This window comes from Chiloscyllium plagiosum, chromosome 22 (assembly GCF_004010195.1).
Source record: "Chiloscyllium plagiosum isolate BGI_BamShark_2017 chromosome 22, ASM401019v2, whole genome shotgun sequence".
Taxonomy (NCBI): domain Eukaryota; kingdom Metazoa; phylum Chordata; class Chondrichthyes; order Orectolobiformes; family Hemiscylliidae; genus Chiloscyllium; species Chiloscyllium plagiosum.
The window spans coordinates 28,278,323-28,294,012 of NC_057731.1; the positions used below are offsets into that span (position 1 = coordinate 28,278,323).

Below are 15,690 nucleotides of genomic sequence, written 5' to 3' on the forward strand. Positions count from 1 at the left end.
AAGATATAAAAGAGACCTAAGGGGCAACTTTTTCAGGCAGAGGGTGGTACGTGTATGGAATGAGCTGCCAGAGGATGTGGTGGAGACTGGTACAATTGCAACATTTAAGAGACATTTGGATGGGTATATGAATAGGAAGGGTTTGGAGGGATATGGGCCGGGTGCTGGCAGGTGGGACTAGATTGGGTTGGAATATCTGGTCGGCATGGTCGGGTTGGACCAAAGTGTCTGTTTCCATGCTGTACATCTCTTATGACTCTATAACTGCCTGTGTGGAGTTTGCACACTCTCTCCTGCGTGGGTTTCTACCTAGTGCTCTGGTTTCCTCTCTCAGTCCAGAGATGTGCAAGCTAGGTGGATTAGCCATGGGAAATGCAGGGTTACAGGGATAGGGTAGGGGGGTGGGTCTGGGGAAGGATGCTCTTCGGAGGGTTGGTGTGGACTCGCCGGGCTGACTGACCTGCTTCTACACTGAAGGGAGTCAATTGGTCAGCAAATTCTTAAGGAACCAATCAGGAGATACTACAAGGGGACAGCAATATCCATTATGCTGAGATACTATTATCTTTCACTCAATTTATTTCTCCAAAGTCACAATAGAATATTTGGTCGGGATGAAGTGATTTGTTATGCCCTAAATTCAGTGAGAGACTCTTTGGCCCCTTTTCCCCTCCCAAATCCCAACGAAGGAGTATAGAACACTTCTTTTAAAAAAAAGTGTTTACTGGATGTAATATTTCTTTTGATTATTACTCATCTGTACCTGCCAGTTGCTTATGGACTTCCTCCAATAAATCCAGGGTAGCCTATCCAAATTGCTAGTGGTAAGGGATGGGGGTGCACCAATGTAAATGTGACTAAGGCTATCCACTGTGCCATGATCAAATGTGCCAGTTGCCCCTGCTCCCCTGAAGGAGCTTGCATCTCATGCGTATGCCTCGAGGAGTCTGTCTCTGTTATCATTGTATTCAGGCCCTTTATGGAATGGGTAATAGCACCCACCTTCATTATGACACCTCTAGTGGTACTCACATCTTCTCAATTGTGAGATGGAAGGAACCATTCTGGGACAATAACCGCATCTCTTACCTAAAGACCCAACTCTTTCTATTGAGCAGATTTCACCCCAAGTACCATGGGCTACTCATATGTTCAGGGAAGTCAAAGACATGCCTGCTTCTTACTGGGAAACTCCTTCCATTATTTACACTAAACCTGATTATTTTTTGTTCAGCCAAGGTAAAGCAACTAACGACCTTGCCCTTAATGAAATCAGTGCTGTAGCTGTAGAGACACTTTTTCCAACTACAGTTCCTTGTCCAATTAATTGGGAACTGGATTGGGATTTCCCTGTAAAACAGTCAGTCCCACCCGAGTTTTGCACATATTGGAGGAATGCTAAGAATTCGAGGTCCACTAAAACGGACTCTCTAGGGTATGCATTTCTTAGTGCCTTTACCTTGGGAGGTTCTGCAGAAATCAGTCATCAGAATCAAAATTCTCTCATTTGCGGTCTCACCCTCTTGGGTAATAAGACAGATGCTGCCCTGACAGGAGTTAGGGACATGCTTTCAGAATTCGGCCTATTTTCCCAACAAAACCGGTACGCCCTCGATTACATACTGGCAAAGGAAAGAAGAGTTTGCACCATAGTCAAAGGCCAATGCATCATGGGGGTCACTGACCTCATCGAAAATATTACTAGCCATATACATAACCTTTGCACCTTTGTCAGCCAAACGACTGAAGGCACAGGATGGGAAGATTAGGGTTTCGGCTCATCGTACAACAGGTTGATCAATATGGCTATGTATGCTGCCATTGTTTTAGTTGGTCTTTTTGTTGGGTATTGCTATTGTTAAGTGTATTATTGCTGAAATGTTGACAGCATTGGTTCTACCCATTGGTTCTTTTCCATTGGAGAAGGAAATATTGCAGTCTTTGACTTCCATTTAATTGGACTAATCTAACCCATGCCCTCACAACCTATGGTGTGGTCATGGAATGACCAAAGTTTGGGGGGGGGGGGAAGAGAGAAAGAGAGAAAAAGAGAAAGAGATGTGGATCTAAAATCTGGAATTAGACCGTTGTCAGGAGTAATAATTTTTATGCATGCTTTTATTAATAACAAAATAGCTGCATTCCTGCCTCGCTTAGCTAACTGAATTCAAGATAAAGCAGAACAATGGACCCTTGACAGCGTGGAATTAACGAAGCTCGATAGGACATTATTAATCATCTCAGTTAACATTGAAATAAAGATGAAGTAGACAACTTTGTTTTCCAGAAAATGTCATTGGGTTAACCGACTGTCCATTATGTCATTTTATTACATTTTGTTGTATTCATTCTGTAATTGAAGCTGTACTATTTTGTAAGAAACATAAAAATTGCCTTTGTCCTAAGTGGAATTGCGCAGTTTCTCCAAAGAACACAGCAGCTGTTAATCTCTGTGTTGCTGTACAAACTGGTGTCTGGTGTTGCAATAAACTGTGAAATCTTGCTGAAGCAGACCGCATTTTTGTTGATTATTTGACCGATCGCAGAACCGAAAGACCCCTCCTGGGGATCGAGATCTTAAAGTTCTGAAGTCAATGGTATTGAAGAGCTATTTATAGACTGAATGGCTCAAAAGATAAATTTACACACACAGACCAGCAATAAGAGCACCTGGAATAACCTATTAAGGGACAAAGATAAGCTTGAAAACAATTAGCCATGCCTGTGAAAGGAGAATTTGAGGCTACATAAACAAAACTGTTTGACACATGCTTGCTAACTGGATGCCTCATGCCACAAGGATACAAGGGTGGCACAGTGGTTGGCACTGCTGCCTCACAGCACCAGAGACCCGGGTTCAATTCCCACCTGTGTGGAGTTTGCACATTCTCCCCGTGTCTGCGTGGGTTTCCTCCGGGTGCTCCGGTTTCCTCCCACAGTCCAAAAGTGTGCAGGTTAGGTGAATTGGCCATGCTAAATTGCCCGTAGCGTTCGGTGAAGGGTAAATGTAGGGGAATGGGTCTGGGTGGGTTGTGCTTCGGCGGGTCGGTGTGGACTTGTTGGGCCGAAGGGCCTGATTCCACACTTAGTAATCTAATCTAATAAATACATTCTTCAGCAGGGGAATAAGTTAAGGAGTTAATTACAAGATAGGACAGGTCTTCAAAACAGGCAGTTAAGGCCAAATGTAACAAGGAACAGAGGAGTTACTTCTGACAAGGAAGCAAGCCGTCAACCCAAGGAGTCATACAGATGTACAGCATGGAAACAGACTTCGGTCCAACCCGTCCTCGCCAACCAGATATCCCAACCCGATCTGTCCCACATGCCAGCACCCGGCACATATCCCTCCAAAACCTTCCTATTCATACATCCATCCAAATGCCTCTTAAATGTTGCAATTGTACCAGCCTCCACCACATCCTCTGGCAGCTCATTCCATACACGCACCACCCTCTGCGTTAAAAAGTTGCCCCTTAGGTCTCTTTTATATCTTTCCCCTCTCACCCTAAACCTATGCCCTCTAGTTCTGGACTCCCCGATCCCAGGGAAAAGACTTTGTCTATTTATCCTATCCATGCCCCTCAATTTTGAAAACCTCTATAAGGTCACCCCTCAGCCTCTGATGCTCCTGGGAAAACAGCCCCAGCCTATTCAGCCTCTCCCTATAGCTCAAATCCTCCAACCCTAGCAACATCCTTGTAAATCTTTTCTGAAACTGCAAAGAATAATCAATATTTTGAATGACAGGAATCTAAAGAATCAATAGTACCATATCCTGGACCTAATACCATAAGACATAAGAATGGGCCAAATTACCTTACTTCCATCGAGTCCACTCCGCCATTCAGTTGTGGCTGACAGGCATTTCAACGCCACTTACCCGCACTCTCCCCCTATTACTTAATTCCTTGCGAGATTAAGAATTTATCAGTCTCTGCCTTGAAGACATTTAACATCCCAGCCTCCACTGTGCTCTATGGCAGTGAATTCCACAGGCGCACCACTCTCTGGCTGAAGAAATGTCTCCTCATTTCTGTTCTAAATTGACTCCATCTAATTCGAAGGCTGTGCCCACAAGTCCTAGGACCCCCGCCTGATGGAAACAACTTCCCAGTATCCACCCTTTCTAAGCCATGCATTATCTTGTAAGTTTCTATTAGGTCTCCCCTCAACTTTCTAAACTGTAACCAACACAATCCCACGATCCTCAGCCGTTCATCATATGTTAGGTCTACCATTCCAGGGATCACCCATGTGAATCTCTGCTGGACACGCTTCAGTGCCAGTATGTCCTTCCTGAGGTGTGGGGCCCAAAACTGGACACAATATTCTCAATGGGGCCTAACCAGAGCTTTATAAAGTCTCAGAAGCATCTCATTGTGTTTACATTCCAACCCTCTTGAAATAAATGACAACATTACATTTGCTTTCTTAACCACAGACTCAACCTGCAAGTCAACCTTTAGAGAATCCTGTACTTGCACTCTCAGATCCCTTTGTACTTTGGCTTTATGAATTTTCTCACCATTGAGAAAAAAAAGAGTCCTTGCCTGTGTTCTTTTTTTTTCTGGACCATTATCCCAAACTGCCTAAGTCTTTCTGTAGCCGCCCCACCTCCTCTATACTACCTGCCTGTCCACCTAACTTTGTGTCATCGGCAAACTTTGCCAGAGTGCCCCCAGTCTCTTCATCAAGATCATTAATATATAAAGTGAACAGCTGGGGCCCCAACACTGAACCCTGCGGGACACCACTTGTCACCGGCTGACATTCCGAAAAAGAACTTTTTATCCCAATTCTCTGCCTTCTGTCAGACAGCCAATCCTCAATCTATGCCAGTAGCTCACTTTGAACACCATGGGGAGAAAGTGAGGTCTGCAGATGCTGGAGATCAGAGATGGAAATGTATTGCTGGAAAAGCGCAGCAGGTCAGGCGGCATCTAGGGAACAGGAGAATCGACGTTTCGGGCATTAGCCCTGAAGATTCCTGAAGAAGGGCTAATGCCCGAAACGTCGATTCTCTTGAACACCATGGGTCCTCACCTTACTCAGCAGACTCCCGTGAGGCACCTTATCAAAGGCCTTTCGGAAGTCTAGGTAGATAATATCCACTGGGTTTCACTGGTCTAATCTACTTGTTACCTCTTCAAAGAATTCTAACAGGTTTGCCAGACAAAACCTACCCTTGCTAAATCCATGCTGACTTGTCCTAATTCAACCCTGCACTTCCAAGAATTTAGAAATCTCATCCTTAACTATGGATTCTAAAATTTTACATACAACCGAGGTTAGGCTAATCGGCCTATAATTTTCCATCTTGTGTCTTCATCCTTTCTTGAACAAAGGGGTTACAAAAGTGATTTTCCAATCATCTGGTACTTTCCCTGACTCCAGTGATTTTTGAAAGATTACAACCGACGTCTCTTATTTCTTCAGCCACCTCCCTCAGAACTCTAGGGTTGGGCCAGGAGATTTCAGTTTTTTAGACCTTTTCATTTATCAAGTACTTTCTCCTTTATAACGGCCACAATACTCAACTCTGTCCCTTGACTCTCCTTAATCATTGGGATATTACTTACACCTTCCACTGTGAAGACTGACACAAAGTATTTATTAAGTTCTTCAGCTATTTCCTTATCTCCCATCACTAACCTTCCTGCATCAATTTGGAGTAGCCCAATTTCTATTTTTGCCTCTTGTTTGTTTCTTATGTATTGAAAGAAACTTTTACTATCATTTCTAATATTACTGGCTAGCTTATCTTCATGTTTGATCCTCTCCTTCCTTATTTCTCTCAATTATCCTCTCTGTTTTTGTAGTCTTTCCAATCTTCTGATTTCTGGTGCTCTTGGCCATTTTATAGGCTCTCTCTTTCTATGATACATTTTCTGAGTTCCTTTGTCAGCCATGGTTGTCTAATCTTCCCCTTTGCCCCCTCCCCCTCAGTCCATTTGCATATTGAAGTCTCCCCATGGTCACTGTGACCTTACCTTTCTGACATGCCCTATTTCCTGGTACATCTTGCACCCCTGGTCTGACCACTGCTGAGAGGTTTATACGTAACTCCCATTATGGTTTTTTTTTGCCTTTGTGGCTCCTCAACTCCACCGACACAGACTCCACATCATTTGGCCCTATGTCATTTAATGCCATAGATTTAATTTCGTCCTTAACTAACAAGGCAACCCTTCCCCCCCCTCTGCCCACTTCCCTGTCACCTGAAGGATGAAAAGCTGAATAAGACAGCAACTCCAAAACTCTCCCTTAACAGAACTTCGAAGAATGACACTGCACAATGATCAAGCCTTGGACACAATTAGAGTCAAGCACCTTTGGAATCCTGGCTAAATTCAGCCTTAATCAAGTAATAGCCCAAGTTGAGTTGTGAGACTTATTTTGCTGACTGGAAGGGTTTTGTTTTAGCTGCAACACACAAAGTTTAAATCATTGTTTCAGTACTTGATTGTATGAGAGATTTTTAAAATAAGTAACCAAATTCAAGGTGTGACAACTCTCAGTAGCCAATCACAGATTGATCAAGTAGAGCTTGAACTAATCAGAAGTCAGTCGCATCTCACTTAAGCCAATCAGAATGCAATTATATCATTGACCATGCAGTTGGCTATGGCTCAGAAAAAGATAATAAACACCAACATTCACTAACCAAAGTGCTTGCACTTGGTTTGATAAAGCAATTAATAACACCTGTAGTTCTGTCAAAAGCAGAAAGCCAGAGACTGTATTGACAACACACCCCAAGCTGTACCTGAAAACATGAACCATGCTAAACCTACAAAGTTGCTTCCTTGCTTTAATAAATATTACTTCATAAGTGAAATAAAACTTGGAGTTTCCTCAGCAAATTGTCAACTGTTGCCTGAAGTCTCAATAAGGATTGGAGTTAAAAATTAATCCATAAAAAGGTAGGCTTTTTTTTTGCTTAAACATTCTGTAACTCACCTGCCCCACTCTTTTTGGCATCCCACCTTCTTTCACAGGACTCTTTCTCTTCTTTTTCTTCCCCCCCCACACCAAACCCCTAAGTATGGGGGCAGTGCAATTTTCCAAATGCAGTTATAATAGAAAAAAAATAGGGCCACACTGTCCGAGACAGACAATGACCTCACATGGAAGAGACAGCCTGGCACCCATGGCTCAAAACCTTTCTTCAAATAAAAACTAAGACAAAATACACCTCTTAAAGCCATAATATTGTCATATGAGCCAAGTGTCACACCTTTCTAACTTGGCAGCAAAATAGGACATACATTTTTTTAATGACCTGCAGAAACAGCTTTATTGTTTCGTTATCTGACATCCTTCACTGAAATGCTCTCCTGTAACCAAAATAACTTCTTTTGGCGTGTATTGTACTGAACTTTTCGGAATAGGACGGTAAATGTAATGTTCCAAGATAAAATGGATATAAAAACAAAAACAACAAGACACCGCCAATGAAGAATCAAGCATTCTTTGAAGCCAAGACATAACATGGTAGAGGACATCTTTTAATGTAAAAAAGGAACAGGCCATAAATATATATACTGATGAGTGGAGGAAGAGAAGAATCGCAGCAGAATTGACGACACAGATGATGCAAGTAGGAAAAGGGATCGGTAAAGATGACACTGGTATTATCCACAATAGTTTTCTTTTTCTACCACATTTGCTATTTTGTTGTTAGTCCCACAATTCTTTATCAATTACCATTCACCTGTTAATGTATAGCTTTTTTTACCCTTTAACCACTCACGAGTGTCAGTGAACCATTGACTATCCTTCCAATGTCAACGCATGGAGAAGCTGTAACATCAACAGACTGATCAGCTCCTACCAAAGGCTCAGCATACCAGTCCAGTTAAATTGCACATTCTGAATGCTAGCTCTACCACTACATACCAATACGCAATTGAAGTGCTGCTCAGTAACAAAACACTCCATAACTTTTGTTATTACCCACATTCTATTTCCAGAGTTTAAATGTGACTAACACCACTGACTCTGAACCATCCCCCTCACCCCGACAAATATGCTTCTGTCAATGCCAGATATTTTCAAATCAATTTGTTGAGAGAGGTTATTAACACACCCCTGAAGCAGGTGGGACTTGAACTTGGGCATCCTGGCTCAGAGGTAGGGACACCACTGCTAGACAAGAGCCACAGTTCGGGATATTCTGAAGTGCTTCATATTCAATTAAATACTTCGGAACTGCAGCCTCTATTTGGAAAACTGTCAATAAGCACACAGTCAGGTCCAGCAAACAGAAATAAGACAAATTAATAAGTGATCTGCTTGGCTTTGGGGCAGTTTCTTGTGGTTAAGGGATAAAAATTGACCAGGACATTGAACTCTTCTGCTCTACTTCAAATAGTTCCATGAGATCTTTCGTAAGTAGCTGAAAAGGCAGATGTAACATCCCATCCAAAAGATGGCAGCTGCAACAGTGCATCAATCCTCAGTACTACACTGACATATCGTTCTCAAGTATGTGCTCATGTCGTTTAGTGGGGATTGAACCAACATGCTTATTCATGGGTGGAGGTCCTAGCACAGTCAGGGCATACAGTTAGCTACACTTCCAATCCCTGCTGGTGTGCATGTGGAGTGATGCTATAAATACTTTGGCCTAATATCTCAAACTCCAGTAATTGATATGTACTGTGATTCTTTTAACAAGAAACATTGAAAAAGCACCAATGAAACTGGTTCCAGCAAGAAGGAAGGGTCATCAATAGAGAAAAGAGAAATAAAAAAAATGTTTTTATCTTGGCACATAAAAAAACTTACCCTTGTGTCCTTTATTCCAGGGTAGTCTCTTTTTAAAAGTCATTCAAGGGATGTGGGCATCATTGGCTTGGCCAGCATTTAATGGCCATCACTAATTACCAAACTCTCTAACTTTGTCATCAAGCTGAAAAACTATCAGGGATTTGACTATTCGAATGCCAAGCAACTCAGGCATTTGAAACTAAAACTATTCACAGGTTATCAAAGTAGTTGAAATAAGTAATCAAGCAGATTAAAATTACTTACCTAAAGAGTTGGTAACCAGGCTCATGGTTGTGGATTTCTGTAACAAAATAGAAAGAAATATTTGAAAACTAAATCCTAGGATGAATAACTAAAAATTTTAAAACATCTGCACACAAACTTACAATCTCTGGGGTTATAAACCGAATAATTACTATACTTCAGAGAGACATAAAAGAACTATACACATGCATTTTTTAACATTCTAATGCCTTTATAAAATCCAATGTTACATACAACTTAAGCACATGGTATAATTGGAAAATTGTCATATTCTAGGGTTTGGAATGTTTGTTCACAAAATTAACTGGTTTGGTTTGCGTGATTTTCTTTTTAAAAAGTGAGTCTGCAGACATTCAAGAGTCATTTCAGACAAGATTACTGAAAATTTTATTCACCCTAACATTTTTAAGACTGCAGGAACAAAGGACTGCAGATACTGGAATCTGAACTGAAAACAAAAAAATGATGGGAGTACAGCAGCTCAGGCATTATCCATGGGCAGAAAGCAAACTTACGTTGAGCCTAGGTGATTCTTCAAACATTAGCTTGCTTTCAATTTCCATGGATGCTACCTGATCTGCTGTTATCTCCAGCATTTTTTATTTTTAAGACTGTATAGTTTAACTAATTCATGAACTTCCCATTCACATTTCAGAACAGTTCCCATACTAGTTTAAAGAACACACGAGTTAATACTTATTTTATAGTTACTTCCAAATTTATTTTGAACAATCAAAGCACATTCCACATGAAACCACAATACATCAGCTACTGCCCTGACAAATCGCTTGCGATAAATGAGCTGCACACTGTCATTAAAAGAAAACTCGACCTGGAATTAGTTTTTAAAAAACCCAACATATGGCTAGTTTTACATTACTCCAGATTTAACAAACACCACATTGAGATAATTATTTGGTTCTACTTAGACAAAAAGTTGTTTTAAGGATTCTTCAAGACAAATTACAAAAGTTTGCTCATGTAGTAAAAATAATTACAGCCCTTTTTGAAGATTCCCTGTTCTACTTTCCCATCTTTTTAAAATTTGTACCATCCTCTCCTTTAGTACACTTCTATTAGATTTCTGAGAAAAATAAAACCATATGATAACAGACTAGAAAGCTGTTTGAATAACCTCTCCTGCCAAATCCCCTGCAAATACAAGCAGGGTGCCACAGGGGTTAGCACTGCCGACTCACAGCACCAGGGACCCGGGTTCGATTCCAGCCTCGGATGACTGTGTGTGGAGTTTGCACATTTTCCCTGTGCCTGCATAGGTTTCCTCCCACAACCCAAAGATGTGCAGGTTAGGTGAACTGGCCGTGCTAAATTGCCCATAGTGTTCAGGGATGTGTATATTAGGTGCATGAGTCAGGGGTAAATGTTATAGGGCAAAGAGTCTGCATGGGATAGTCTTCAGAGGGTCGGTATGGACTGGTTGGGTCGATGGGCCTGTTTCCATACCGTAGGGACTCTATCAAAGATGAACGCTAGTGAACTCAGTTATCAGCACAACTTCAGGGGATTTCTTTGAAAAAGTCCAAAGCTACATAATTGTATTTCATAGTACAGCAGAACTTAAACTCTATTGTTAAACATTACACAAGGTTACATAGGTTACGTACAGAAACAAATCATTTGGTTGTTCATCTTCTATTCAGCCATCTGCATCCTTCTCCCTCAAATGCCTGTCTAGATTCCGCTTCAAAGTATCTATGCTATGTGAAATGTGAATTCTACATTCTCACCACTCTTTGGTGAAAGTAGTTTCCTCTGAATTTCCTCTGATTACCTCTTAAAAAGTCAACAAGGCCACATATGTGTGGAATCGCAGGAGATGAATGAGACACTAAACAAATATTTTGCGTCAGTATTGACTGTGGAGAAGGATATGGAAGCTAGAGAACTTGGAGAAAGAGTCATATCTTGAACAGTTTGCAGATTAAAGAGGTGGTGCTGCTCAAATATCTTAAAACGCATAAAAGGGAGGATAAATCCATGGGACGTGATCAGGTGTAGCCCAGAACTTTGTGGTGCTGTGTCCCTTGCTGAGATATTTGTATCATCGACAGTCATGGATGAGATGCCTAAAGACTGGAGGTTGGCTAATGAGGTAAACAAAAGGAGGTATAGACTGGTAAGCCTGACATCAGTGGTTGGCAAGTTGTTGGAGGGGACTCGGAGGGGACAGGATTTACATGTATTTGGAAAGGCAAGGACTGATTAGGGATAGTCAACATGGCTCTGTGCCTGGGAAGTAACATCTCACTAACTTGACTGAGTATTTGAAGTGACAAAGACGACTAATGAAGGCACAACATATGGACGTTGTCCAAATGGACTTCAGCAAAATGGTTGATAAGGCTCCGCATAGTAGATTGGTTAGCAAGCTGAGATCACATGGAATCCAGGGAGAGCTAGCCATTTGGATACAAACTGACTTGAAAGTAGGAGACAGAGGCAAGTGGTAGAGGGTATTTTTTTCGACTGGAGGCCTGTAACCAGTGGTGTGCTGCAATGATCAGTGAGGAGTCCACTGCTTGTCATTTATATAAACAATTTGGACACGGAATGGTCAGGTCCTGGAAGTGTTGCCAACAAAGCAACCTTGGGGTGCAGGGTCAGAGTTCTTTGAAACTGGAATCACAGATAGACAGGGTAGTGAAGGCAATGTTTGACACACTTGCTTTTATAGGTCAGAATATGGACTATTCTGGGAGGTCACACTGATGCTGTAAAGGACATTGGTTAGGCCAATTTTGGAATACTGCATTCAATTCTGGTCTCCCTACTACAGGAAATATATTGTTAAACTTGAAAGGATTCAGAAAACATTTACAAGGATGTTGTCCAGGTGGCGGGTTTGAGCTTTAGGGAGATATTGAATAGGCTGGGGCTATTTTCTCTAGAGTGTTGGAGGCTGAGGAGTGATGTTAAAGGTTTATAAAATCATGAGGGGCATGGACAGGTGAATAGCCATGGTAGAAGAGTCCAAACCAAAAGACAGCATAGCTTTAAAAAGTGAGAGAGAAAACAGACCCATTGGGCAACTTTTTCATGGAGAGGGTGGTGTGTACATAGAATAAGCTATGAACCTGTATCCCCATAGGAGAGGGAGGAAGCTGGTACAAATGCAACATTTAGTAGACGTATGGATGGGTACATGAATAGGAAGGGGTTAGAGGGGTATGGGCCAAATGCTGGCAAAGGAGACTAGACTAAGTTGTGATACCTAGTCAGGAAGGAGTTGGACCAAAGGGTCTGTTTCCATGCTGTACAGCTCTATGACTCTAAGAAACACTGATTACTTAATGGCCTCCATTAACTTACCAATCGACCAAAGCCTGTCAATCCTTCCAACTCAAAATGAGATTTGAATAGATGGATGTTCAATGACTGGAGTGGAATTAGTAGGCTAATCAAACTTTTTCCAAGATGCAAATCTCCATGGCTCTAAATATCTAAACCTACACATTTCAGGCATCACTTGTACATTTTCCCTGCACCCTCTCCAGTGACCCGACAAACTTTTATATGGTGACCAGAATGGCATGAAGTATGTTTAACTATGGTCCAACTCAAGATTCAATACAGGTTCTTCTTACTACTATCCATTTAGAAACAAAGTTCAACAATTTGCTTTTTTTAAAAAAAAAGGCCTTGGTAAACACGTGATGCAACCTGAAATGATTGATGAATTCCTGACGTAAGTTTCCTTTGTTTCTCTATCTAACCCAGATTTGCATTTCCTAAATGTTAAGTGATCTCCCTATTCTTCTGACAAAGTGTGATGGTGTATCACAGGTCACACAGGAAGACAGCTGCTTTGCTGCCCACTAATATTTTAATGTTACCATTTTGCACAATTCTATGGGCCATCTAGCCAGTGAGTTAGCATCACCTCTGCTCTTATAGTTTACATTACAATCAGATTACTGCCTCAAAAGCTCTCCTAATCAATTATTCTCTATTTTAAACAAATCTTGAGGATCTCACCTTATTGTGCAAACATAGTTGTTTACACATTTAATGAAACAATCCCTTCACAACACCCATGAGAAATTTCTGCAATTTCAACACTCCCTTGGTTTAAGTGCTTATTGTGCAGCATAAATTATATTGCTAATGAACAAAGAAAATCTATAGTAGCAGTACTGCTAAAACAAAAGGTGAAAATATACAATTATTTTATCACCAATCTATTTTTTACAAATATCAAGATGCACAAGGTAATCATGGTATGGAACGTTCACAAATTAGAACTGGAGCATAGTACTAAATAATATGAAGTTATATAAAGACTGGCAAAAAAAATGCTTTGTAAATTAACCACTAATACTTTTTTATGTTGTGATAAAAGGTATTATAAAGTTCAATGCTGATCAAAGTACAGCCTGCCACACAGAAAGCAATTTATATACAACAGCTCATTAGGACAGGTTATGTCTTTGCTGTTGGGTGCGGCAACTCAAAAGAAAACACTACAAGGTCAGAAAATAGCAGCTTTAGAGTACGTCATTCAGCCCTTCGAGACCGTAGCTGATCATCTACTTTACTACCATATCCCTATGTTATACTCACAAACTCATGATCTCATCAGTAATTAGAAATCGGTCAATCTTTTTCTTGAACCTAATGATTGAGCTCCAACAGCCCTCTGGGGGCAAACCTTTAAAAGATTAAACACCCACTCAATGAAGAAGTTTTGCTACATCTCAGTGTTAAATGGTTTGACTTTTAGACTAAGACTGTTCTTTAAAAAATTCATTAGTGGATCACTGGATAGGCCAGCATTTATTGCCCATTTCGGTTTTAGATCTGTCAGCCAGAGGCATTCTTTCTATGACTAATTTACCTATTCATGTAAGAATCTTGGAAGATGAGCAATGTACAGTAATGAGATTTTCTTTCATTCTTCTAAATTACAGAGAATTTAGGCCCAGTCTCCACAATCTCTCCTCACAGAACAATCGCACTATCCCAGGAATTACAGAGGAACCTTGATTATCCAAACAAGATGGGTGGGCACTATTTCATTCAGATAATTGATTACTCAGTTAATTGATTTTCTCTGGGCTCGGAGTTTTCTGGTGGTTTGTTCCGTCCGCACACCACCCTCTGCATGGGAGGGTGTTGCCCCTTGGGTCCCTTTTACCTCTTTTCTCCTCGCGCCCTTAACCTATGCTCGCTAGGTTGAGTATTTACTTGAGTATTTACCCTATCCATGCCCCTCATGATTTTATAAACCTTTATAAGGTCACCCCTCAGCCTCCAATGCTCCAGGGAAAATAGCCCCTGACTATTCAGCCTCTCCCTCTGGCTCAAATCATCCAACCATGGCAACATCTTTATAAATCTTTTCTGAGCCCTTTCAAGTTTCACAATACCGTTTTGATAGGAAGGAGACTAGAATTGCACACAATATTCCCACAGTGGTCTAACCAATGTCTTGTACAGCTGCAACACCGAGACTAAATACACTGACCATTAAAAGGTTGTTACAGTAAAAAAATCATATCATTTAAAGAAAAATTGGACTGCTTAAGACTAAGGTGGAGTGAAGGAGGGAACAGAAATACTTGTAAGTAAAAGGAGTATTTTAATTGGGTCTATACAATGGTATATCCCTTATCAGCTAGAGAATGTGTTTTCAAAAGACTTGTTGTGACACACGCACATTGTGTGATATGAGCCATTATCATTCAATGAAATGCTTTGGAATTCAAAATGTAGTACTACTTCAAAATCCAGAACAGTTATCTGCTTAAACACGACCACTGTCACTTATTAGTCTGAAGGAACATCCTTTCTAGTTTATTAATTACTGTAAACTTACTGGTGCAACTTCGAACTGAAGTCCAAAAGAAGTCAAAAGACTTTGGAATATGAACAGTAGATTTCCTTTTTCAGTTGTTCATGCTGGATGCTTTGCTCCACTCAAGATCTGCAAAACTTTAAATGGTGACATCCCTTCCTGCTTTTAAGCAGAGCAGCTGATTGGCTGTACATACTGCTGTTTTTCCCATGCATACTAAAAACATATATCTATATGTTTTAGTAAAGTTAGAGAATTGAAGATTGACTTCACAATTGTTCACCGATTACAGTATGTATGAAAGCAGAATTACCATCATTTGTGGCTAGTTCTCAAGCTGTATAGGAAATGGCTTCAAAAGCTAATGAGATCAGAAAACATTGAATAGTGACCAATAAAGGTTGCTGTGGTTCTGTTCGCCGAGCTGGAAGTTTTTGTTGCAAACGTTTCGTCCCCTGGCTAGGCGACATCATCAGTGCTTGGGAGCCTCCTGCAAAGCGCTTCTTTGATGTTTCCTCCGGTGTTTATAGTGGTCTGTCCCTGCCGCTTCCGGTTGTCAGTTTCAGCTGTTCGCTGTAGTGGTTGGTATATTGGGTCCAGGTCGATGTGTTTGTTGATGGAGTTTGTGGATGAATGCCATGCCTCTAGGAATTCCCTGGCTGTTCTCTGTCTGGCTTGCCCTATGATAGCAGTGTTGTCCCAGTCGAATTCATGTTGCTAGAGGCATGGCATTCATCCACAAACTCCATCAACAAACACATCGACCTGGACCCAATATACCAACCACTACAGCGGACAGCTGAAACTGACAACCGGAAGCGGCAGGGAAAGACCAC

At 41.1% G+C, this 15,690-nt stretch overlaps 1 protein-coding gene across 1 annotated transcript in view; it reads right to left on the reverse strand.

Moving 5' to 3' along the window:
- The window catches only part of abraxas2 (abraxas 2, BRISC complex subunit), a 44,459-nt gene that overhangs the window by 17,189 nt on the left and 11,580 nt on the right, over nt 1-15,690 (reverse strand). Inside the window, exon 3 of the mRNA XM_043712636.1 lies at nt 9,040-9,076. Coding sequence (XP_043568571.1) covers nt 9,040-9,076 — 37 coding nt within the window. The remainder of the gene's footprint in view (nt 1-9,039; nt 9,077-15,690) is intronic.